At 53.7% G+C, this 20,983-nt stretch overlaps 8 protein-coding genes across 8 annotated transcripts; 6 read left to right on the top strand and 2 right to left on the bottom strand.

The window, feature by feature from the left end:
• Window positions 1–3,601: 3,601 nt before the first annotated feature.
• On the top strand, window positions 3,602–6,190 carry BO80DRAFT_431526 (putative beta-glucosidase D; the record flags this gene model as incomplete). Its single annotated transcript, XM_025720750.1, has 4 exons — window positions 3,602–3,695; window positions 3,775–4,208; window positions 4,272–5,637; window positions 5,700–6,190. 4 exons carry the CDS (start codon window positions 3,602–3,604, stop codon window positions 6,188–6,190), a joined length of 2,385 nt encoding a protein of 794 aa, XP_025579290.1.
• An 813-nt stretch (window positions 6,191–7,003) lies between these two features.
• Window positions 7,004–7,987, top strand: BO80DRAFT_398288 (RTA1 domain-containing protein; the record flags this gene model as incomplete). Its single annotated transcript, XM_025717422.1, has 2 exons — window positions 7,004–7,270; window positions 7,332–7,987. The coding sequence occupies exons 1-2, from the start codon at window positions 7,099–7,101 to the stop codon at window positions 7,985–7,987; spliced, it is 828 nt and encodes a 275-aa protein (XP_025579291.1). The 5' UTR covers window positions 7,004–7,098.
• Window positions 7,988–8,250: 263 nt separating this feature from the next.
• Window positions 8,251–9,970, top strand: BO80DRAFT_421613 (uncharacterized protein). The gene has a single exon (XM_025718645.1). The coding sequence runs from the start codon at window positions 8,572–8,574 to the stop codon at window positions 9,484–9,486; it is 915 nt and encodes a 304-aa protein (XP_025579292.1). The 5' UTR covers window positions 8,251–8,571; the 3' UTR covers window positions 9,487–9,970.
• BO80DRAFT_170806 (O-acetyltransferase) lies at window positions 9,571–11,262 on the bottom strand. Its single transcript, XM_025713941.1, has one exon. The coding sequence runs from the start codon at window positions 11,140–11,142 to the stop codon at window positions 9,655–9,657; it is 1,488 nt and encodes a 495-aa protein (XP_025579293.1). The 5' UTR covers window positions 11,143–11,262; the 3' UTR covers window positions 9,571–9,654.
• Window positions 11,263–11,796: 534 nt separating this feature from the next.
• BO80DRAFT_490598 (uncharacterized protein) lies at window positions 11,797–13,161 on the top strand. Its single transcript, XM_025723646.1, has 3 exons — window positions 11,797–12,061; window positions 12,133–12,647; window positions 12,701–13,161. Exons 1-3 carry the CDS (start codon window positions 11,843–11,845, stop codon window positions 13,092–13,094), a joined length of 1,128 nt encoding a protein of 375 aa, XP_025579294.1. The 5' UTR covers window positions 11,797–11,842; the 3' UTR covers window positions 13,095–13,161.
• Window positions 13,162–13,393: 232 nt separating this feature from the next.
• BO80DRAFT_461434 (FMN-dependent alpha-hydroxy acid dehydrogenase) lies at window positions 13,394–15,282 on the bottom strand. The gene is made up of 4 exons (XM_025722450.1): window positions 15,073–15,282; window positions 13,775–15,005; window positions 13,653–13,726; window positions 13,394–13,578 (listed from the first exon to the last, which is right to left on the bottom strand). Exons 1-4 carry the CDS (start codon window positions 15,202–15,204, stop codon window positions 13,492–13,494), a joined length of 1,524 nt encoding a protein of 507 aa, XP_025579295.1. The 5' UTR covers window positions 15,205–15,282; the 3' UTR covers window positions 13,394–13,491.
• Window positions 15,283–16,064: 782 nt separating this feature from the next.
• BO80DRAFT_451910 (uncharacterized protein) lies at window positions 16,065–16,563 on the top strand (the record flags this gene model as incomplete). Its single annotated transcript, XM_025721915.1, has 2 exons — window positions 16,065–16,073; window positions 16,165–16,563. The coding sequence occupies 2 exons, from the start codon at window positions 16,065–16,067 to the stop codon at window positions 16,561–16,563; spliced, it is 408 nt and encodes a 135-aa protein (XP_025579296.1).
• A 1,626-nt stretch (window positions 16,564–18,189) lies between these two features.
• Window positions 18,190–20,673, top strand: BO80DRAFT_346024 (6-phosphofructo-2-kinase PFK26; the record flags this gene model as incomplete). The annotated part of the gene is made up of 3 exons (XM_025715350.1): window positions 18,190–18,467; window positions 18,831–19,152; window positions 19,285–20,673. The coding sequence occupies 3 exons, from the start codon at window positions 18,190–18,192 to the stop codon at window positions 20,671–20,673; spliced, it is 1,989 nt and encodes a 662-aa protein (XP_025579297.1).
• Window positions 20,674–20,983: the final 310 nt, after the last annotated feature.

Raw genomic sequence — 20,983 nt, forward strand, 5'->3', positions numbered from 1 at the left:
TAAACGCCGGGTATTCGACCACGCTGGATACCGTAAAATCTTGTGGGTTCTGAATCTGAGGAAGTGCCGCCATGCGCAGCGGGAACGCTGGCGCCCGTGAGGAAAGCGTTCGCCTCTTCATAGGAAGGGAAAGCCTGAACTGAGAACTGGATCAGCGGGGGAGATTGGACACAGCTCGATCTCGTGGAACTCACAAACAGCTCCCTTGTAGCCCGTCACCTGGGTCAAACAATCGTTCCAGTCATAGTAAACCCCTGGCTGATAGCCCGCCTTCACGGCATAGTACTTAGCTGCCGATCCCCGTTTGCGCTTCGTTCCGGCGGCCGATGTGGATGGGGATTTCAAACTGGGGGATACTTTTGCGGCGGGACCGGGAGTAGGAGAAGGGGTGGTGGCGGTGTCGTTCATGACGTCGGCGCCGCAGTCAAGCCCAATCGAGGGGAGATTTTTCGCGAATGAATACTGAGATAGGTCACTCAAATAACCCCTTCTTGGCAGATTCCAGCCGCGTGGATCGAACAAACAGGATCCAGGGGTCGAAATTCTCGGCCTGCAGCTCGAAATGGAACGCTCAGGTCCCAGCTTCGAAACTGTCAGGCAAATCCAACGGAGACGCGTGATGAGCGGAATCTGCTGCTCGTTGAGGTGATCCGCTCGCTAATATTCTTTAAAAATCGAAAACCGGACGATGGGGTGGAGGAAGGAGGTCAGGCGAAGCCGAGTCTAAGGTTTTGGACGAGGAGCGGGGAGGGAGAGGGGGGGGGGTTGGCAGCAGAGGTCAGGGTGCGCGAGGAGGGAGGGGGGGTGGTCAACCCATCGAACAAATCCCCGACAATAACGCGGCTGGATCCGATGCGCATCTCGAGGGCGTTCCGGCTGACCTCGACGACCGGTCCCTTTTCCTGAAGGCGCTCGCTTGCTCTCCGGTCTATGTAGCAGCCATACGAGCATTGGCCGTTCTCTTCGTCCTTCCTGGTCGACAGCGATCAACAAACCGACCTGGGTCGGATTGTGGACCCAACGGAGTCAAGGCATTCGGAGGGAATCAAGCATGGCTTTGGAGATGGGAACCGCTAATTGGCCTCGAGCCAGTCGGTCCAGCATTGAAAATTCATGAAGAGAAGTCCAAGGCCACCGTGCCCTTGTTTCAGTGGCCGCGGATTGTCTGATTGACCGTCGGCCTCGTCCAGCTGCTGGATCCAGCGTCACGTGATGGATGGGCTGCCTGTGAGCCTGGAACCGATCCTCTGTTGAGTGCCACACTGGAATATGCTGGCTATCGTCGATCTCATCGTTCAATCTCTCTGAGATGAAGCTACTTATAGATATTAGATCAGGACTGCAGTGGTTGCTACCTCACCAGATTCACTACACCATCTCCTAGCCATTCGTCAGCTACTACAGAATCTAGAGTATTCATCTCCGGCGCGTTCACTTGGTGTTAATGGGCTTCCATCAGAAGCAGGAAGAGCCAATCCATGATGATCGCTGACTTGGGGTCATACCATCACCCTTGTCTTGCTAATTACTCCCGATTCATCTGTACGAGGCCATGATGGCGACGCTCGATCCAAGTATGGCATCGCCCCCTTCGGACATGGCTCTAAGCCATGTCGACTATACACATTGACTTAGTGGTGCATGTCGCACTGATTGCTACAGCTGGACAAGCTAGCTGATTTTTGCAGCCGGATATGACACGATCATCAATGCCTGCAGAATTCACAGGCAGATCTATATTGACAAGGCCTCATTTGCAACACGTGGGTTCCCTTCCTGAGATGACTGGATGCTGCCATTGAGAAGCTCCTCATCTTCACACCCTAAAATAACACATACTGAAAGGAAGGATGCCGTGAAGAAGGCCATAGCATGTGGAGCCAGCTATGCCTGGGATAGAGCCTCCACGAGTCCACGTCACCTACCGTGTCGACACGCACTGCATTGTGGAGAGCTGGCCCGGTGGAGCATGTATCCTGGATGCTTCGGAATTTAAACCCTGAACCTGACATCTAGGGAATAGATGGTATATAGACTGTCCCAGTTGCTGTCGAAAGAGGCTCTACTGTAAATGACAGACAGCCGAGGCCCGGCATGGCAGTTAATTCAGGATGTGGCTTTCAGCATCAATTGATGCTACCCATCGGATCGATTGGAAAAGGTAAGTGAGTTAGCAGTCCCAGTGGTAGATAATCCCTGATGCAACCAGGGAAGCGCAGTAAGACATGATTGAGAAGCGTTTCAGCCTGCCGGGGCTGGGCCGGGTTTGCATCCCGATCAAAAAGGCCCGGACCAAGACCCCTGCTTGGTTCCCGTTTCAACTGCGCATCTTCCGGCCCCTCTCGCTTCGGCTTCTCTTCGGCTCCTCTTCAGCTTTTCTTTAGCGTCCTTTCAATGTCCCTTTCCCGACCCAGTGAACCTACATCTGCTACAGCGCTAAGCCTATCCAACTTCAATGGAGGGTGATACGCCATGACACCCCACTAGCATCCGCTTAGTCACTCGCATATCTGGCGTGCTTGTGAACACTCACTGAATGCTGAATAGATAGAACCCTGGCCACAATTACACCAACGCACGAAACAGTGGCACCGAACCCCCTTCATCCCCACCCCATTAGGCAGGCCTGACGGTCAGCCCCTCGGACCCTCAGTTCTGGTCATGATTGGCTTGGTCTTGTCATCTATCAGCTTCTCGCTGGATTTAGCCCAAACCTATTCCGAGCAGTGCTTAGTGAAGTCCCATCTGTTTAGCCCTACTGGGCCAAGCATCTTTGCTTTGCATGAGCCAAAGCTTGAAAAGGAGATCCTTCAAATGAGGGACTTTTTCCGTGGCTGAGCGAGCCCCCCTAAGGACCCTAAAGTCGGAGCGAACTACCCTTCTCCACCAGAATGACTCTAGCATTGTGCTCCTCGATAAGAAGCTTAGAACAGGCGCCAATGAGATACTCTTTATGGCCTGTTAACGAAATACTCAGAACTCCGCTACCCTACCACTAGCATTTGCAAGATCCAGGCACTTGTACGTGGTGATGACGCTAGTGCAGCTGATTGAAACCGATCTCCCATGGACTGAATGCACGTCGCCACATTAGACCCCAAGGTGACGCGTCATCCCTACGTTAGACTGTCATCAGTTCTTATCTAAGGGGCCGAAGCTATCATGTCCTGCGGAATACCGGCGGTTTCATGAGCCACACATACTGAACATTTCGGGATTTCCGACTTGGCATGTCGCCGTGTTGACAATCGACTGTCACAAGCTATGGATCCCATGCATAGCACGCGGTCCAACGAGCTCTCGTCCTGACACCAGCAATGCGTAAAGTCTGGGGAGCTAATAGGATCAGGGGCCGGCTAAATGAGGATGATACAGATCGTGCCGGTCTACTGCCCGCTGTGGATTGGCGCAACTGACACAAGCAAGGAGATGTTGCATCCAAGCAGGAGGGGATAAATAGGACGCGATGCCCATCATGGCATGGATATCTGGATGAAATTTACCATAGATTGGTCTCACTCGTTTCTTATTCTAACCCTCTTTACTGTCCGCGTCGCTCTCTTAATTTCATCTTGTCATTCTCTCATGATATCTCTGTAATATGAAAGTCCTTTCGTTCATCGTGGCTGCGGCCCTCCTGGGTCTCACCGGTGCTTCTTCGAACTCCAGCCTGGGGCTGTTGAAAGCGGACGGCGGTAAGTGGCAGACTCTTTTCTGTATACTTTCAATGTCATCTCAATTGTGGCAGCTGGTCGGCTTGCTAATGTTGTATAGTGGCGCTGGGAGACTGGGAATCCGCCTACCAGAAGGCTTCTTCTTTCGTTGCAGGCCTGACCACTGATCAGAAGCTGGCTTTGATCACGGGCAGCAGCATCGACTCCACCAATGGCAGCTTTACTGCACTCAACTTCCTTGACGGAGACATGGGCATTCAGGATTACTACTATGTCTCTGCATTCAGCTTGTCTTCAGCTATTGCTATGACTTGGGACCGCGAAGCCATTTATGATCAGGCCAAAGCAGTCGGTTCTGAGTTTTACAACAAGGGCATTCAGGTTGTCGCCGGCCCTACGTCCCAACCCCTGGGACGCACGCCATGGGGTGGCCGTAATGTGGAGGGCTTTGGTCCTGATCCTTACCTCAATGGCTTGGCTACTGGTCTGACCACCAAGGGATATGTTGATGCTGGCGTCATTCCAGGTGGCAAAGTGAGTTGAAGTAACCCCTAGGTGCTTCATCTTTCACTGACATCGCATCGCGTCACTTCACAGCACTTTCTTCTGTACGAACAAGAAACCAATCGGACAGGCGGCATGGGTGGTGGGGGTGCAGGTGGGTTTCCAGGAGGTGGTGGTATGCCTCCAGGAGGAAGCGGGCCCGGCTCTTCGAACTCTTCGTCGATGGGTTCTCGACCCACAGGATCAATGAGCCGTCGTGCTGTCGGCTCTGGTTCGAGCTCCGACTCTGCACCGTACTCTTCCAATGCCGACGATAAGACGCTTCACGAAACCTATCTTTGGCCCTTCTACGACGCAGTCAAAAATGGTCTGGGCGCCGTGATGTGTGCAATGACCAAGGTCAACGGCACTCTAAGTTGCCAGAACTCTGACCTGTTGATGAAGCATCTGAAGACCGAGCTCGGCTTTCCAGGCTTAGTCTGGCCTGACATGAATGGCCAGAGTAGTGCTTTGGAGTCCGCGGTTGGCGGAGAGGACTACGGTTCCAGTAGTATCTGGAGCACTTCCACCATGGAAACCCTGCTGTCCAACGGTTCCCTGAGTGAGGCCCGCTTGGATGATATGGCCATTCGCAATCTGATGGGCTATTACTATGTTAACCTGGACAACGGTCTCCAACCCGACCATCAAGACGAAGACGCATACGTGGATGTGAGAGGCAACCACTCCAAACTGATTCGCAAGAACGGAGCCAAGTCAATGGTCCTGTTGAAGAATAAGGATGCTCTACCTTTGAACAAGCCTCGCGTGATGAGTGTCTTTGGTGCTCACGCTGGTCCTGTGATGGGTGGCCCTAACATGCAGATGAATGTCGAGGGCTCGGGACCGACGTACCAGGGTCACTTGGCCTCGGGGACCGGGTCTGGTCAGGCCTCGTATCCTTACCTGGTGGCACCCTATGTATCCTTGACGAACAGGGCCAGTGAAGATGGCACCATGCTGCGGTGGATTCTCAATGATACCTACAGCTCTAGTGGATCCAGTTTGATTACACAGGGAACTGATAGCACTGCCGTGGCACCCTCCTATAGCAACTATGCCACCAACGCGGATGCCTGTCTCGTCTTCCTGAATGCTCTTTCTGGCGAGGGTGCGGATCGCACCGAACTGTACAATGACGATCAGGATACCATGGTTAATACCGTCGCTGATAATTGCAACAACACGATTGTTGTAATCAACTCCGTGGGCCCACGTTTGATGGACCAGTGGATCGAACACGACAACGTTACTGCTGTTCTTTACGGATCTCTTCTGGGTCAGGAGTCCGGTAACTCCATTACCGATGTCCTCTATGGAGTTGTGAACCCCTCTGGTCGCCTCACCTACACCATCGCCAAGAATGAGAGTGACTATAACGTTGGCCTCTGCTACACTGCGCAGTGCAACTTCACTGAAGGTACGATACCTAGCCAATCATTCAATATGACATATTATGATGCAACTAACTCAACCCATAAGGTGTCTACCTCGACTACCGTTACTTCGACGCCTACAACGTCACCCCCAGATACCCCTTCGGCCACGGTCTCTCCTACACGACCTTCTCCTACTCCGACCTCACGATCAAGAAACCTTCCAACCTCTCCAGATACCCCACTGGCGAGCTCACCGTCGGCGGCCACAGTGATCTCTGGGATAACGTGGCCAGCGTTTCCGTGGAGGTTGCCAACACCGGTTCTCTGGACGGCGCTGACGTCCCTCAGCTTTACCTCGGGTTCCCTAGTTCCGCGCAGCAGCCCGTCCGTCAACTCCGTGGTTTTGAGCGCGTCGAAATCGCCGCCGGGGACAAGTCCAAGGTGACCTTCAAGCTGCGCCGCCGTGATATCTCCTACTGGGACGTGACGGCCCAGCAATGGCTCGTTGCTTCTGGCAACTACAAGGTCTATGTGGGCGCAAGCTCTCGTGATCTGAAGTTGAACGGTACCTTTACCGTCCAGACATCCTCTTAGTCATAGCAATAATCCACTAAACAGGGTCATGAACCACCCAATTGTTATAAATGATATCCCACCACGCCGTCCACAAACATGCTCCACCGTTTGTCTTCCCCATAGAAGAACAGACAATTTGTACCACCAAGAACAAAACCGCCGATCCCCATTATTGCGAACGGACGACACGGTAGTCACAGCCAGCCAGTCCACCACCGGCGGCACCCCACGCATGGCAGAGAGAAACATCATCCGATCACTCCCCCGCGTGTCGAGAATAACCTGCCACCGATCATCCGCTGAGACTGCCACCGGGTCCACATATCCCGGATGAGTAGTGACACGCCGGACACAGCCAGTCGCCAGATGAGCCGTAAACAGATTCATATTGCCAGATTCCCAAGAGGCGCCCAAGTAGAGAATCTCCTCTCCCCCGGCCCGTGAAACCCCGGGACTCCCCCACGGTTATCGCCTCCCGATCAATCACCATCCGATCCCCCTTAAACCGAGACAGCGCCTTCCCACTAGCCGGCATAAGAATCGTCCCATTCACCAGACCTTACCGCGCACTGCGCGGAGACCCCGGCTGCACCAGGCATCATGCCTACATGGTATGGTATGGTATCCGATTACGAGGGTTCGAGGGATCCATCCGACGATCCTCCCGCTTCTCCACCAACCCCTAACGATGAACTAGCCCGACGAGGCTAGGCCCAGGGATTCTGTCCGCGGATGCACGGACCACTACTCAAGGTCCCGGTCTATACGCGTTTACATCGGATGGATATTTTAGCATGTACATCCTGAAAACAGGGAGGCTGTAGGGGTTGTGTGAGATTGTTTATAATGGCCACGAGCTTGCCTGACTTCCCTACTTTCTACTCCCCGATGCAGCTTCAATCCTTGACCCGAGAACACACGTCTAGATGGCGAAGCTCGAACCCTACAAAGGGGGCTATTATCTCTGGCAATATCTGCCCTCGCTGGCGGCCGCCGCCATCTTTACCATCGCCTTCATCGCCGCCACGGGGATGCATTTTGTCCGGTTATCGCAATGGCGAGCCCGCTTCTGTCTGCCCTTTGCGATCGGGGGGATCTGTATGTGCTGATCTCTCTCACCACGAAGTCCCGCCTTCCACGCTAATAAAATACCTTTCAGTTGAAATCATAGGCTACGCTGCCCGCGCGTGGGCCCATTTCAGCACCGGCAGCATCATGCCCTACTCGATTCAAAGCGTCTTCATCCTACTCGGTCCCGTGCTGTTCGCGGCGTCCGTGTACATGACACTAGGGCGCATTATCCGCAGCACCGGCGGCGAGCATCTCTCCATGCTTCTAATTCGATGGCTCACGAAGACCTTTGTCCTGGGCGACGTCGTCTCGTTCCTGGTGCAGGGCGGGGCAGCGGGCATGATGGCCTCCGGTAGTAATGCGACACTCGGCAAGGATATGGTGGTGGTGGGCCTGCTGATTCAAATCATCATGTTTGGCTTCTTCATGGTCACTGCTGTGATGTTTCAGATCCGTCTGCAGGGACGTCCGACGCCTGGGGCCGTGGATGGACGGATCGATTGGCGCGAGCACCTGTATCTGTTGTATGGCGTGAGTCTGTTCATCATGGTCCGCTCTTTGTTTCGGGTGGTGGAATATGTGCTCGGGAATACTGGGTACCCGCTCACCCACGAGTGGACGCTGTATATTTTCGATGCGGTGCTGATGGTACTGGCCATGGTGGCCTGGCTGGTCTGGTACCCGGCGAAGCTGGCCAGGCCTGACATGGGATTAGAAATGTTAAGTCGCGAAGAGCGGGACTGAGGAATCATGTATAATATATAGATCAGGGCTCCTGCGGGGTCGATCTACGGTGGGCCACAAGCCGAAACATCTTTGCATTCAGTTGCATTAAACATGACGGTTGCGTCGTTGTAGTTGTAGTCGATCTAGATCGTATTGGAGGCATTTAAAGTTGCATCCCACCCGGAAGAACCCATTTCCCGCGATGGATCCAAGGATCAGCTCCAGCCAGCTCTCCCTATCCAGGCTGGTGAACCTCCGCTGTTCCTCTGGCCAGAGCGTTGATGGCCTTGTCGGCATAATGCCACGCCGACAACATAAGAAATCCCGCAACGGCTGCCTAGAGTGCAAGCGCCGACATATCAAGGTAGTTTCCTCCCCCAAGGCTCGCGAGAAGACCGAAGTAACAGGGCCGTCAGTGCGATGAACGTCGCCCCATATGTGCGCAATGCACCACCTCGGAACGAATCTGCGAGTTCTCCGAGCGACGTGCCAGAATCATCCCGACGGCTCCCTCCAGTGGGCACACGCCGTCTTCCACCACTGGGACCCCTCGGTCGGAGCAGGAACCGGAGCAGGACTCTCATGAAGAACCCCCCGTCAACATGCTGCATGCAGAGCTGCTGTATCACTTAGTCACCGAGACTCTCGACTCCCTCGGCAGAGGTAGCAGCCATCCGGCAGGCCTTTTCTCAACCGAACTCATGAAGTGCTGCTCTGAGGTGCCCTACCTCCTCAACGAACTCCTCGCCCTCGCGGCCACCCATATTAGTATCATCCGTCCCGCTCAGCAGGCGCGGTACCGCCATCATGCCGCCCAGTTACAGAATCATGCCTTGAGCTTTTTCCATGCCATCGGTCCCACCCTCTCGACCACCCCAGCGGCCTGCATGCCACGCTTTCTCTTCTCCTCCATCTTAGGCCTGCACACGTTGTGCGACACGCTCATCTTCCGGGATCCGGATTTCAATGCCTTTCTCGACCGTTTCATTCACTATCTCCGCATACACCGTGGCGTACGCGCCGTCATCGGCTCTAATTGGCGCCAACTGGCCGAGTCCACGGCCCTCGGTCCGACCTTAGGCGACGCCGAGTCGCGATTACAGGCTGACAATGCCCCCCTGGGTCCCGAGTGCAGCCGACTGCTGGCGCTCACCAAATCCGCCAATCTAGGCCCCTCTATTACCGCCACCTATCAAGACGCCATCGAGGCGTTGCAGTTGGCCATGAACTCGGCCTCCTCCCTTGACTCTCTGGGCAGCTGCGCTCCCGGCCTTTTCTCTTGGCCCGCAACTGTGCCCCCCGAGTATATTGAACTGCTCGCGCTCCGGAGCCCCGACGCACTGGCGGTGCTGGCTCATTACGGTGTGATCCTGCATGCCCATCGCCATCACTGGTTCGTGGGAGATGGTGGGAGATATCTGATCGAGTCTATCCGCGAGTACTTGGGGTCTGACTGGGCGGAATGGCTGGCATTTCCGATTCATGCGTTGAGCCAGTCTACAACTCCCATGGGTTGATCAGTTCCTAAGGTCTCCCTCTTGCCCGGGACCAGGAGAGATAAAAGGACCGCAGATCTTAAATCGATATGTGGGCTGCCACGGGTCCGTAGAAACCCAATTAGACTCGGCTCATGAAGGACCATCGGCTTTCACCTATATCCAAGCTAGGGTGCACCTTACCGTCAGTTACATCATAGCTTGAACGCTCGGCTTCCCAGTTTCTGTAACCCAACCAAGCAGTGCATCTCTCTCGAACTCTTCCATGACCGCTGACGATAATGTAATGCGGATTTCCCAAATGCTTTGCCCTGGATTTGCAGACCTGCTGGGTAGGATTAGGCATAGACCATCCGTCCGGCCGTCGAGAGTGTCAAAATCCACCATCGGACCCATCTTTGAACCCCAGTCCCACCCAAATAGATCCAGTTTTCGGAGGCTAGAAATGTTGGTAATACCAGGAGCAATCGATAATGAAGTGTAATCATCGCAATTCTTCATACGGTTTATCAAGCCACGGATGTGCTCGTCATCAATAGAATTGCATTTTGCCCGAGATCTGAGAGCCAGCTTCAAGAGTGCATTGATTATTTCCTCGTCCACTTGTCCCCCTTTCCGGGCAATGTGATGGCCTTTCTGTGAAGCAGGAATCTCGTCCCAGTCGCACTGGGTTCTCGCAGCCACGAGGCTATTCCCCAGGTAACTCCTTGGAAGAGGGGGCTGAAGGATCGTGCGAGCCTCCACAAGCCTGGTCAGAGAGGACATGCGCGGCAGTTCGGAGGAATGCCGTGATACCACTCGGCGATGTGCGCGGGATACGCAGAGCCATGTTAGAGCAGTAACCACATCGTCACTGGACACGTGATCATTTTCGTTTAGAACTTTCATAAAACCATCGGATAGTTTCTCCCGTGTTTCTGCACCCCTAGCGAGGTCATGGATAAGTTTGTTGCATGAATCCTTGAGATAGTTGACTTTATCCGTCTGCATAGCATACCGACGACAGACGAGTGGCTCGGAAGAGCCTTTCCAGATTTCTTCGCAGCCTATTCTATGATATGCCCCTTCCCGGACAGCTCTGTTGGGGGTTGTGGCTTGTTCAATTTGCCTCCGGGAGCGCCCCTCATGCTTGGTATCCGTCGGAAGCCACCTAGGCAAGGCGTTCTTTTGATCCAGCCCCCGGCAACATCGAGACAGAGATCCCAAGAGTATGGAGACACCCACCGCATCCATCACCTGATGATGCCAGCCGAGGCACAGGACAATCCCGTCTTGCATGATATTGGCTTGAAATCGCACGGCAGGGATGGGGTAGGTAATGGGAACTTTTGTCGGAATATGTAGGAGTTCATCATTGATGACAGGTCGGGACATTGCATGCGAGATGGACTGTTGGTGATGCTTGACCTGTAAGATGGGATATCGAAGAAGATCGAATGCTGTGGGCGGCTGGAGCTCTGAGATATTTCTCTTATCTCCTTTCTGGATCCGGGCAACGTTACCGGCTAGGAAAGGCCATTGGGATACCAAGTGCGCAATGCCCATGCGTATGGCGGTAATTGCCTCAGAGGGATGTTTAGGTTGGAAAGACAGATAGAAGAGCGCATGAGATGGCGGGACTAGGTGGTCCAAAGGGGTGAGGATATAAGGCTGGAAAGATGGAATTTCGGCGGCCATGATGTCGGTGGTTAGATTGCACTAAGTGTCGCAGGGGAAAAGGCGCCTTTATATGGCAGCAAGGCCCTGGCATACGTCATACCAGGACATTAGTTTCCATTTTGTCTGTTAGAGCATAACTGGATACTGTATGAGAATAATGACATCCCAAACCTTGGACGCCTTTGACCAGGTTTATTTGTAGAGTCCGAGTTGGAAGCAGGTTTCGCCTGGTTTAGAGGTGGCAGCACACCCAGGAACATGGCAGTCCTGCTCTTGAGGTATCCGGTTCACCTCGGAAAAGACATCACTGAAACTCAAATCCATCTGCATTCACTAATTAGCGCAGATCCTCCACTAAGCGCCCGCATAAACCCGATCTCTGAACTAAGCTTTCGATCCAATCTTGCTGCTAGGCGTCATTGTTGGTTCCCGGTGCACACAGTGACCTCACAGCATTCTCAGCCCCAATGGGTGCCGATTGTACCTGCACACAAGCACCTCGCAGGGTAACTGGTGATACTCTGGCTGGCTGTGGGACAGAAGTCAAAGTCAAAGGATAGGAAGAGGGGTGATCTCGACCGAAAAGGGACCCCGACAGCCTGACTCATCAATACGGTAAATACGAGCATCAACAACCACGACTATATCTATCGTCTCTTCCTCCAACCATTTGATTACTGTCCCTACATAAGCTCAATGAGAACTTCAAAAAAGCAACATGTCCGAGGAGTCCTTTGCCACCGCAATCTCTAAAGAACTCGCCGAAACACCCTACGCGTGCTCCTCGCTCACCCCGCTAAGCGGGGGAACCGCCAACTTTGTCTATCGCGCTCTGCTCTCTCATCCTCTCCCAGATGGAACGAAGTCCGTTATTGTCAAGCATAGTGAAGCCTTCGTGGCCGCAAATCGAGAGTTCAAGTTGCCTGCTGAACGCTGCGTTGGTGTCTCCACCTGAAGTAGAAATATGGGAGGATAAGCTAGGAAATATAGCTGATATATATTTAACAGCTCATTGAGGAATCGATCTTGAAGTCCCTCAACGACTTCTCTAGCACAGTTGATCGAAGTGAACGAGGTGAAGGGAACACCCGTGAAGTTATTGTCAAAACCCCGCATCTCTTCACATTCAATCGTGAAACCAACACCGCGGTTGTGGAAGATCTCCCGGATTCTTTGGATCTCAAGTCCTTCTTGATCTCCACAAGCGCCTCAAGTGACGTGTCTCAAGAATGGGCGTTCTCCATAGGCCGCGTATTAGGAACCTGGTTACGCTCGTTTCACCTGTGGGCTGACAAAGAGGCGCAAGCAGGTGTCGCGGCCGAGATGGAGAAGAACCAATCTATGCGGGACTTGAAGTTCACGGTCAACTACGATACCCTCATGAACACAATTGATAGATACCCCACGATACTTGGAGATCATCGGGATATCTTCAGCAAGGTTCGGGACATGGCGGCGGCGGAGTTAGGTCGAAAAGACAAGGAAGGATTTGGCATTATTCATGGTGATTTCTGGTCTGGAAAGTATGTGCCCCTACTTTCTCTGCTTTGAAGAGTAGCATGCTAATATTCTACAGCGTCCTCATCTCCCAAACAGCCTTGGAACAACCATCCCACACCCCCCTTTTCATCATAGACTGGGAGCTCTGCCACTGCGGGCCTCGCGCCCTCGATCTGGGCCAGATGTTTGCGGAGCTGTACATGTTGAAGCATTTCAAGCACATCGAAACCGGTGCATGGATCATTCAAGGATTCATGGAGGGATATCAGAGCTTGGATGATGAGATGGCGTTCCGGGTATTGATCCATGTTGGAGTGCATTTCATCGCTTGGGGTCCTTTGATTGCTGGATGGGGCACGCCGCGGCAGGTCGAGGATGTGGTTCGTCTGGGGAGAGACCTTATTACGAAGGCGTGGGAGAAGGATAAGAGTTGGTTTGATGGCGTGTGGAGGTTATTGTTCAGAGATTAGTAGATAATCAAAGCCGTAGGCTTGCTCTATGCGTCTCTACCTTTTAAAGATTTTTATGATCTCCATTCGAAGACTGATATATCAGGGTTCAAACTTATTCTAGATTCTGTATGACAACCTAGGGGAGAGTTATATAACTTCTATATTTCATATGATAAGAATGTAACGTAGAGGGTGCAGTCGCGTCAAGCGGCTAAAAAGTTGATGTTTGGTTGTGGCTTTACATATAGTGTGGCAGGTAGCGAATAACATCGTTATTGATGGATCTCTACTTGACAGACACAAGTCTCGGTTCCATGGGGTGATTGAAAGTCATCAAATTTTCTCATGAGCCTGGCTAATCTATAGAGATCACAAGGCTAGTATATATACAACGATTCCTGGGGTAGTCTCAGGCCTATAATTTGGCCCGGTATGTGCCCCGAATACGGTCTAGTCCAGAAGGCCCGTCAAAGATCTGCTGTTCTACAACGCGGGTGTTTATCTGTTGCAAAGTAGGTGAGCCTGAAATCCCACTGAAAGGCTAGAATAGAAAAAGTCAAGCGAGATGCAACTTACATGCTGGGGGCCCAAATCTTGCACGCGCTCAACACCAAGCAACCGCATGCATGTCTTGGTTTCGTCGGACAGAACTGCAGCTAGTTAGTGGGATACCAATAGGATCTTGATTGCACACGTACTCTGCAGGGTGCGTTTTACACCCTCAACACCACCGGCTCCTAAGCCCCACAATACAGGCCGTCCAATACCAACGCCTTTTGCGCCCAGACAGAGGGCCTTGACAACATCCGTGCCACGTCGGATACCACCGTCGACCCAGACATCCAGCTTATCGAAAACTTCCGGGCAGTACTTCCGGATTTCCAGCAACGTGTGCACACCAGGAGGAGCAGTGTCGAGAGCACGCCCGCCATGGTTGGAAAGAATGATGCCTTTGACTTGGGGAGTGTGCAGAGAGGCAATGTAAGCATCTTCATGAGTTTGAAGGCCCTTGAGAATGATTGGCAAATCCGTGTGCTTGGCCAGCCAAGGTAGAGTCTCTTTCCATGTCAGGGTGGGATCCGTGCCCGCGAAAAGCTGTCGTCCGACACCCCCGCCTCCATTGTTGATATTTGCCTTGTCTGCTGCCTTCGCGGCGCTGGGCACTGATGCCGACGCTCCTACTGAGTTGCCACGCTCATCGTCCTCTCTCTTACCAGGAACAGGGGCATCCAGGGTGAGAACAATGAACTTGATCGCCTTGAGTTTGTTTATGCGTTCCAGCATAACCTCGCTCTTCTTCCGGTCTATTTGAACGTACAATTGCCATCCAAACACCTGATCTGGGGCGGCATCCTGAACGATCTGCTCTGGCGTCATAGAAGCGTTGTTGGAAATGATCTGCATGGCCCCAAAACTGCGACAGGCCTCCGCAATTCCAGCTTCACCTGCCGGATGGCCCAAACGGGCCATGGCGGCAGGAGACACGTAGATGGGCATGCCAAGCTTGTGGCCCAGGACGGTGGTATCCAAATCACATCGTGTGCAGTCAATGAAGACCCGTGGCCGTAACAGAATGGAACGGTAGACTTCGGTATTGAAATGTTTCGTGATCTTGTCATCGGACGCTGAATAGTAGTAGGCCCAGGCCTTCTTGCTCACATTCTTGGTGGCCACCTGCTCGATATCGTCCATGTTGAGGAGACTCTCCATCGGGGGCGGACCCTCTGTTTCCCCCGCATCTGAAGGAGGCTCCGCTTGCACCTTTGGCAGCGTGTCGGCGTTCACTGTGCCCAGAAATGCTTCGGGTTTGAGGTTCTCCTCCAGAATCCCCGGAGGATGGATAGGGTCATACTCCTCCGTGGCATCCTTGCCCGCAAGCTTGAGAATAATTTTGGCACCGCCAGGGTGCTCTGAAAGAAAGTCGGTGACCTGATTGGATTGTGGACTGTTTAGTTTCGGTTATCGGTTAAACCGAAGGATAAGAGGTTCAGCATACATCGTAAACCTTCCCGTACAAGATCACCCAACAACTGTCAGGGGTGTTGTGTTTGGCGACTGAAGGGTCCTCAGTCAGCTTCCATGGTCGCAGACAACAGAGGGAGACTGAGTACAATACCTTCGGCCGCATCGAATATCTTGCTCATCTTGCGATCTAAGAGTGGTTGTCGATGTCTCAATTGACCATGTAACGGGGGTCCCAGTCAACAAGGGGAAAGAAAGAGGATGAAGAACACGTGGAGGAGCAAAGGGGAAAAGACGGTCGCTGGAGTCGGAAATGGACGACGCTGTGTCCGACCGCCATGCAGAGGGTCGAATGCCTCCCATCGAACCCCATTCTCGGCCTGAACTCCGACAGCCAAATTCCCTCCAAAGATGGGGGCGGCGATTGACCCCGGCCTGCTTTGGGCAATGTCGGTTGCCGACGGGCTCTGCTTAGAGAAGGGCGGCCGGCCATTGGTGGACAATCCGGGGGGCCGCTGATGTCATGGCTGGACGGCTGTCTCCAGTCCTCGATTCAGGGTCGTGTCAGTCCCCGAGGGAATTTCACCTCTCATCCTATTCATGAAGGCAAGCATCTGCAGTACGGGAAATATCCGTCGAGAGGAGCTCTTCCACGTCTTTTGCAGGACAGTAGAAAGCTTGAAAAGCAGCGTTGAACTCGCTTAGGCGAGCGATCAGGTGCCATGGGCGCGTGCTATTCCTCTTCCAGTCGCAGCTAGGCCACGTGAAAGGCCGGCGCTGTCCAGCGCCATCGCCAATCCCCTCAACTCCCCTCCACGTACTCAGCACTGGCAGTCTTCGTCGACTCGGGAGCGGCACATATCGGAGGTGTCAACTTGACTCGAATTCGGACTGCTTCGAGATCTCGCCATTTTGCTTGCCGCCTCGAGGCTCAGCACCCAACGCTCATCGCTCCAGTCCAGTCCAGCGGTGTCGTCGTCGATCGGAGGAATCGGGTCATACCACAACATTACCTGACACGTCGTGATGTTCGAGGTGCGTCGGCTGACTGGAGATTGCCACCCGCTTCACGGTCCTTACTACGATATTTACATCTACAATGCTATCAGGTACTGACTAGCATCAGCGTCGCGCCGCGGACCGTTACCGGCTTCGGATGCACCGTGCCCGTACCGTCGCACTAACCTCGGATGAGATCGTCGAAGTACGAGCAGCGCAACGGACATTCGAAGGAGCCTACATCCGTACCGCTCTCTCCCAATTCTCCTTTGCCCTGGTGGTTCTGAAGATATTCACCAGCGAGTTCTATAGCACCGGGGCTCTTTTCGCAATCTATGGCACGGGCGTGCTGATTATCGGCCTGTTCCGTCGGCAGCAAGGCAATCGGCAGTTCTTTTCCGAGGTAGGAGAAGATGGCATCCGTCATAAGTTCAGAACGAGTGGGAATGCCGTGGTGGTCTTGACGGCTCTTAGTATCGCCGCCTACGCGACCCTTATCGCGCTGACTGTGAGGCTGGACCGTTAAACCGCCACGCCTCGCCAGAGACAGCCTAAGCAATATGCTTACCACCTATCTGCGTAACTGCCAAGTGCCAAGAGGACCGCAGAATGCGATGGCCCAGTTCCAGTCTGTCTTCGCTCTGGTCCGTTGCCTCAGAGCAAATCGGGAGTCGTGGCTTACGGCGGATGCGGTGCCAACTTCGGACAAACTGTGAAGCTATATCACTGCCCAGCAGAGCTGGTAGAGGGGTGGAAGTTGTACAGGGATCAGCTCGTCTTACTGCCAAGTGATCTGTTATCTGGCATGTGAGATCACAAAAAACGACCAAGGCGAGTTCACTGCGAACCGGGTCATATGTAGTCGAACCAGCCGGCATGCGAGGCTATGGTACCGGTTGGAGTGAGCAGGATGGGCAGCAAGGGTGAGACGTGGACCAATAGGTCTCTGCAGTGCATCTTGGTCTTTCGCGACACCGCAAGGCGATGTAATCCAGAAGGGAGCGGAACCCAGGGCAAGTTTGCGCAGCTGCAACAGGCCCGACCGACTGTACGGCAGCATAGATAGGCAGAAAGTTTGTTTACTTGTCGGGCCGTTTTGCACCTTGCTGGTAGCCTCGTAGATAGTACGGACTTTGTAGAAGCATGTCTGACACCCTTACTTGAGCCAAGCATTCTGGATCTTCTAAGTGTCCCACCTCAGTTAGTGCGGAATCCGAAAGATCTGGTTCTCGTGTCTTTTAGCTCTGAGATCGACAATGCAGAATGACAAGCGGGGCCCTCGTCGAGAGGTCTGCAGTAAGCAGGCGTAGAAAAACCGGCTGAGAGGCTAGGAGGGCTGTGTGGTACATGGTACTTATAGATCGCGAGTCGCAGCTGGGGCCCTCTGCAGTGGATGTGATTTGACATCATCTGTGGTCATGGTGTAGATCAAGCCGCGGAAAAGATCCACCGTTTGTCTTGACGACCGGCGGTAGTGACTTCATCGGCGGAGGGGCGCGACTGCACTTCCGTTAACTCTTGCTCTTATATCCCGGTCGCGGTTGGGATCTCTCTGTCCTGGAAACGACCTTCCAACCGAATTAGCTGTGGCCCCCTCGTGCGCAACCTCTGGCCTAAAATTAACTACCTACTACTAGCTCACTTGGACTGGTTCGTTCTTTGCCTTCGGAAGACCCGGAAAAGGAGCCTTGCATTGCATGGTACCGGCGTGCTGGAAAGGTTGCGTGCCGTGACTTGCCCCGTCGTTCTGAGGGGTTCTCCCAGTGTCTAGATATCTCAAGAAGGGTGCTCTGACGACCGTGTGGCTTGTATAAAATTCACAAGAGCAGCACGGAGGAAAGTCGCAAGCCAGCGAGCACCACAAGATCCGCCGTGACGGTGAAGTGACGGGGTTTTGGTGCGTTTTTGACTCATCCGCCCGCCATCATTACATACCACCAAATACTGCCACTGTCAGTGCCAGCCAACCTCCCCTCATTTTTCACCTTCTCTCAATCCCTCGTCGTCGCCTCCGTGAGCTGTTGAGGTCGCTCCCAGCATTAGCTTGGAGTGGATTTTCGTGCCTGCAGTCCTTTCATTGGTTCTCCCATTCCCTCTGTCATCCATCGATTCTTCTTTGCATCCCGGTTGCATCCCTGCGCCACTCGCGGGGATGTCTCAACACACCGATATTGCACGGTCGGCCATCATGACGTGCGCCTCCATTCCCGAACACCAACGCGGTGCGTCGGGAAAGACGAATGGAGCCGTTTCTCACTCGGGACCCGGGAAAGAGGCCAATCTTATGCCTCCCGCAAAGACACTGGTCGGACGAGCGCTAGGGAACGAGCTGCATTCCGATGCCCACAAGGGATCTCAGGTGCCCAAGGATGGTGTCGGCTTTGCCCTAACAGACACTCCGGTTTCTACCGCACCCTCGTCTCCACAATTGTATGTTCCTCCCCCCTTTTCTTTCCTTGTCGTTGGTCCGTCCTTTTTTTCTCTGGTGTCTAGATCGAGTTTGGGGGTCTGCACGCCCGTTCTCTTGTTCTAGATCCTTACAGCCTCTTGACTTTGGAGAATTTTTCCCCCGGAATGATCGACAGTTGTCAACCCGGCTGCCGGTTGATGACCCGGTCTTACCCGCATCTGCCATGACTCTTTCATCTTCCATTTCTCCGAGATTCTCGTTTTATTGTGTGTTGTTTTTGGCTTGGTGGATATCTTCGATAGACCTATTTTCCTTGATGCTCGCTTCTATTGGTTCCGGTCAGAAACAGACTTCGAAGCGTGATAAGCTAACCAGCTTTTTAGTACTGCGAACACCACCCCGTCTACCCCGGGTCGTGTGCGCGCCACTACCCTTGATATCCCGGGTCTCACCAAGTCCAAGGTCTCTCCTGATGGACGTATCGCTCAACGTGATGTTGGCTCCAAGCTGGTCATCGTCATGGTCGGCCTCCCTGCCCGAGGAAAGAGTTATGTGACCAAAAAGTTGGCTCGCTATCTCAATTGGCTCCAGCACGATACGGAGATTTTCAATGTAGGAGAACGTCGTCGTGTGGCTGCTGGTAAATCTCCAGCCGTCGCTGGAAGACGCCCTAGTCATAGAGCCAGCACTATTCACAGCGAGCTCGTCGACTCGGTGCGCCGTCTCAGTGTCAGTGTTGGCACCATGAATCATCCCAAAAAGGGGTCTCTATCTACTGAAACCGCTGCGAATGTGCTGGAGAATGCCGTAACTTCGCCCCCCGAACTGGAAAACAAGCTCCCACCCCCGGCTGTTCCGACCAAGATCCTCGTCAACGGAAAAGAAGAAGATCCCTCCCAGAGTACCATAGTACCTCCGATGAACGCGAGTCCGGCGGAGCAGGATGCCATCCGCGAAGCATCTCCCGAGCCTATCGACCAGTCGGCCAGCTTCTTCGACCCTAAGAATCAACTGGCTGTGAAGCTCAGAGAGCAGGTAGCCCTCGACACCTTGGACGAACTCTTGGATTACATCCTCGAGCAAGGGGGCAGCGTAGGTATTCTCGACGCCACCAACAGTACCATGGAGCGTCGTAAAGCGATCGTCGATCATATCCGCAACCGCGCTGGTCCCGAGCTCAACATCTTGTTCCTTGAAAGCAGCTGTGTGGATCCGGAACTGCTGGAGGCCAACATGCGCCTCAAGCTGTCTGGCCCTGACTACAAAGATCAGGACCCCGTGAAGGCACTCGAGGACTTTAAACGGCGTGTGGCTCTCTATGAGAAATCCTATGTGCCGCTTGGCGAGTATGAGGAAAAGCACAACATGGCCTATATCCAGATGATCGATGTGGGACGCAAGGTTGTGTCTCATCAGACCCATGGATTCCTCTCCTCGCAAGTGGTCTACTACCTGCTGAACTTCAACCTCTCCCCACGTCAAATCTGGATCACCCGGCATGGTGAAAGCAAGGACAACCAGCTGGGTCGCATTGGTGGCGATTCGGAACTGAGCGAGAATGGCCATCGCTATGCGCAGGCGCTCAATCGGTTCATTGACCACCAGCGGCAGCAGTGGGAGCTGGTTCAGAGACAGAAGGAAATGCTGAGGCATCTGCCACCTCGTGCCGGCGACAGCACCCCTCCCAACCCCTCGTACATCCCGCGAGACCGGCCGCGCAACTTCTGTGTCTGGTCCTCGATGATGCAACGCTCGGTGCAGACGGTCGACTACTTTAACGAGGACGAATATGACGTCAAGCAGATGAAGATGCTTGACGAGCTGTATGCTGGCAAGATGGAAGGCTTGACATACGATGAGATTCGCGACAAGTTCGCCGACGAGTACGCGGCCCGTCGGAAGAACAAGCTGTACTACCGCTACCCTGGCCCTGGAGGCGAAGGGTATCTGGACGTGATCAACCGGCTGCGTGCCGTGATCATCGAGGTGGAGCGGACCACCGACCATGTCCTGCTGGTCACCCATCGATCGGTCGCGCGGGTCCTTCTGGCGTACTTCCGGGGCCTGAAACGCGACGAGGTTGCCTCCTTGGATGTGCCCCTGGGCATGCTCTACATGTTGGAACCCAAGCCGTATGGTGTGGAGTTCAAGGCCTACCGCTACAATCCCAGTACCGACTGGTTTGATTACATCCCGGACTTCAAATTGCAGCAAACCAATTACTAGACCGCCGCCGTTTCTGTGGCCCCGCGGTTGCCTGCCACGACAATCTCCGCTACGTGCAATGACTTCAACGTTCGTTTGCTTTTGTTTTGTTTTGCTTTGCTTTGCTTTGCGTTCTTCTGCTGTTCCCTGGTGTTCTGGAGCTAATCACTGGGCTGGCTACCGGGCTTTGGCCCACCCATTTCATTTCGACCACGTGTATTATCCCGGGAGATGTCCGGTCTTGACGATTAGCGCGCACTCATCCTGGGGCCTTCCTCGGTTGCATTGTTGTCCCGGGCGTTTGGGGACCCTCTCTCGGCATGCGAACCTT

The sequence above is a fragment of the Aspergillus ibericus genome (genome assembly GCF_003184845.1).
Source record: "Aspergillus ibericus CBS 121593 unplaced genomic scaffold BO80scaffold_4, whole genome shotgun sequence".
Classification (NCBI taxonomy): Eukaryota; Fungi; Ascomycota; class Eurotiomycetes; order Eurotiales; family Aspergillaceae; genus Aspergillus; species Aspergillus ibericus.

Bases quoted from the DNA above. Each gene is read 5' to 3' on its own strand.
- BO80DRAFT_421613 (XM_025718645.1), top strand. From the start codon at position 8,572: ATGCTGCATGCAGAGCTGCTGTATCACTTAGTCACCGAGACTCTCGAC.
- BO80DRAFT_170806 (XM_025713941.1), bottom strand. From the start codon at position 11,142: ATGGCCGCCGAAATTCCATCTTTCCAGCCTTATATCCTCACCCCTTTG.
- BO80DRAFT_490598 (XM_025723646.1), top strand. From the start codon at position 11,843: ATGTCCGAGGAGTCCTTTGCCACCGCAATCTCTAAAGAACTCGCCGAA. The intron at 12,062-12,132 runs GTTGGTGTCTCC...TATATTTAACAG, and splicing joins AGTTGCCTGCTGAACGCTGC to CTCATTGAGGAATCGATCTT. The intron at 12,648-12,700 runs GTATGTGCCCCT...AATATTCTACAG, and splicing joins GGTGATTTCTGGTCTGGAAA to CGTCCTCATCTCCCAAACAG.
- BO80DRAFT_461434 (XM_025722450.1), bottom strand. From the start codon at position 15,204: ATGCGGCCGAAGGTATTGTACTCAGTCTCCCTCTGTTGTCTGCGACCA. The intron at 15,006-15,072 runs GTATGCTGAACC...CAATCCAATCAG, and splicing joins TGTACGGGAAGGTTTACGAT to GTCACCGACTTTCTTTCAGA. The intron at 13,579-13,652 runs GTAAGTTGCATC...ACTTTGCAACAG, and splicing joins AAGATTTGGGCCCCCAGCAT to ATAAACACCCGCGTTGTAGA.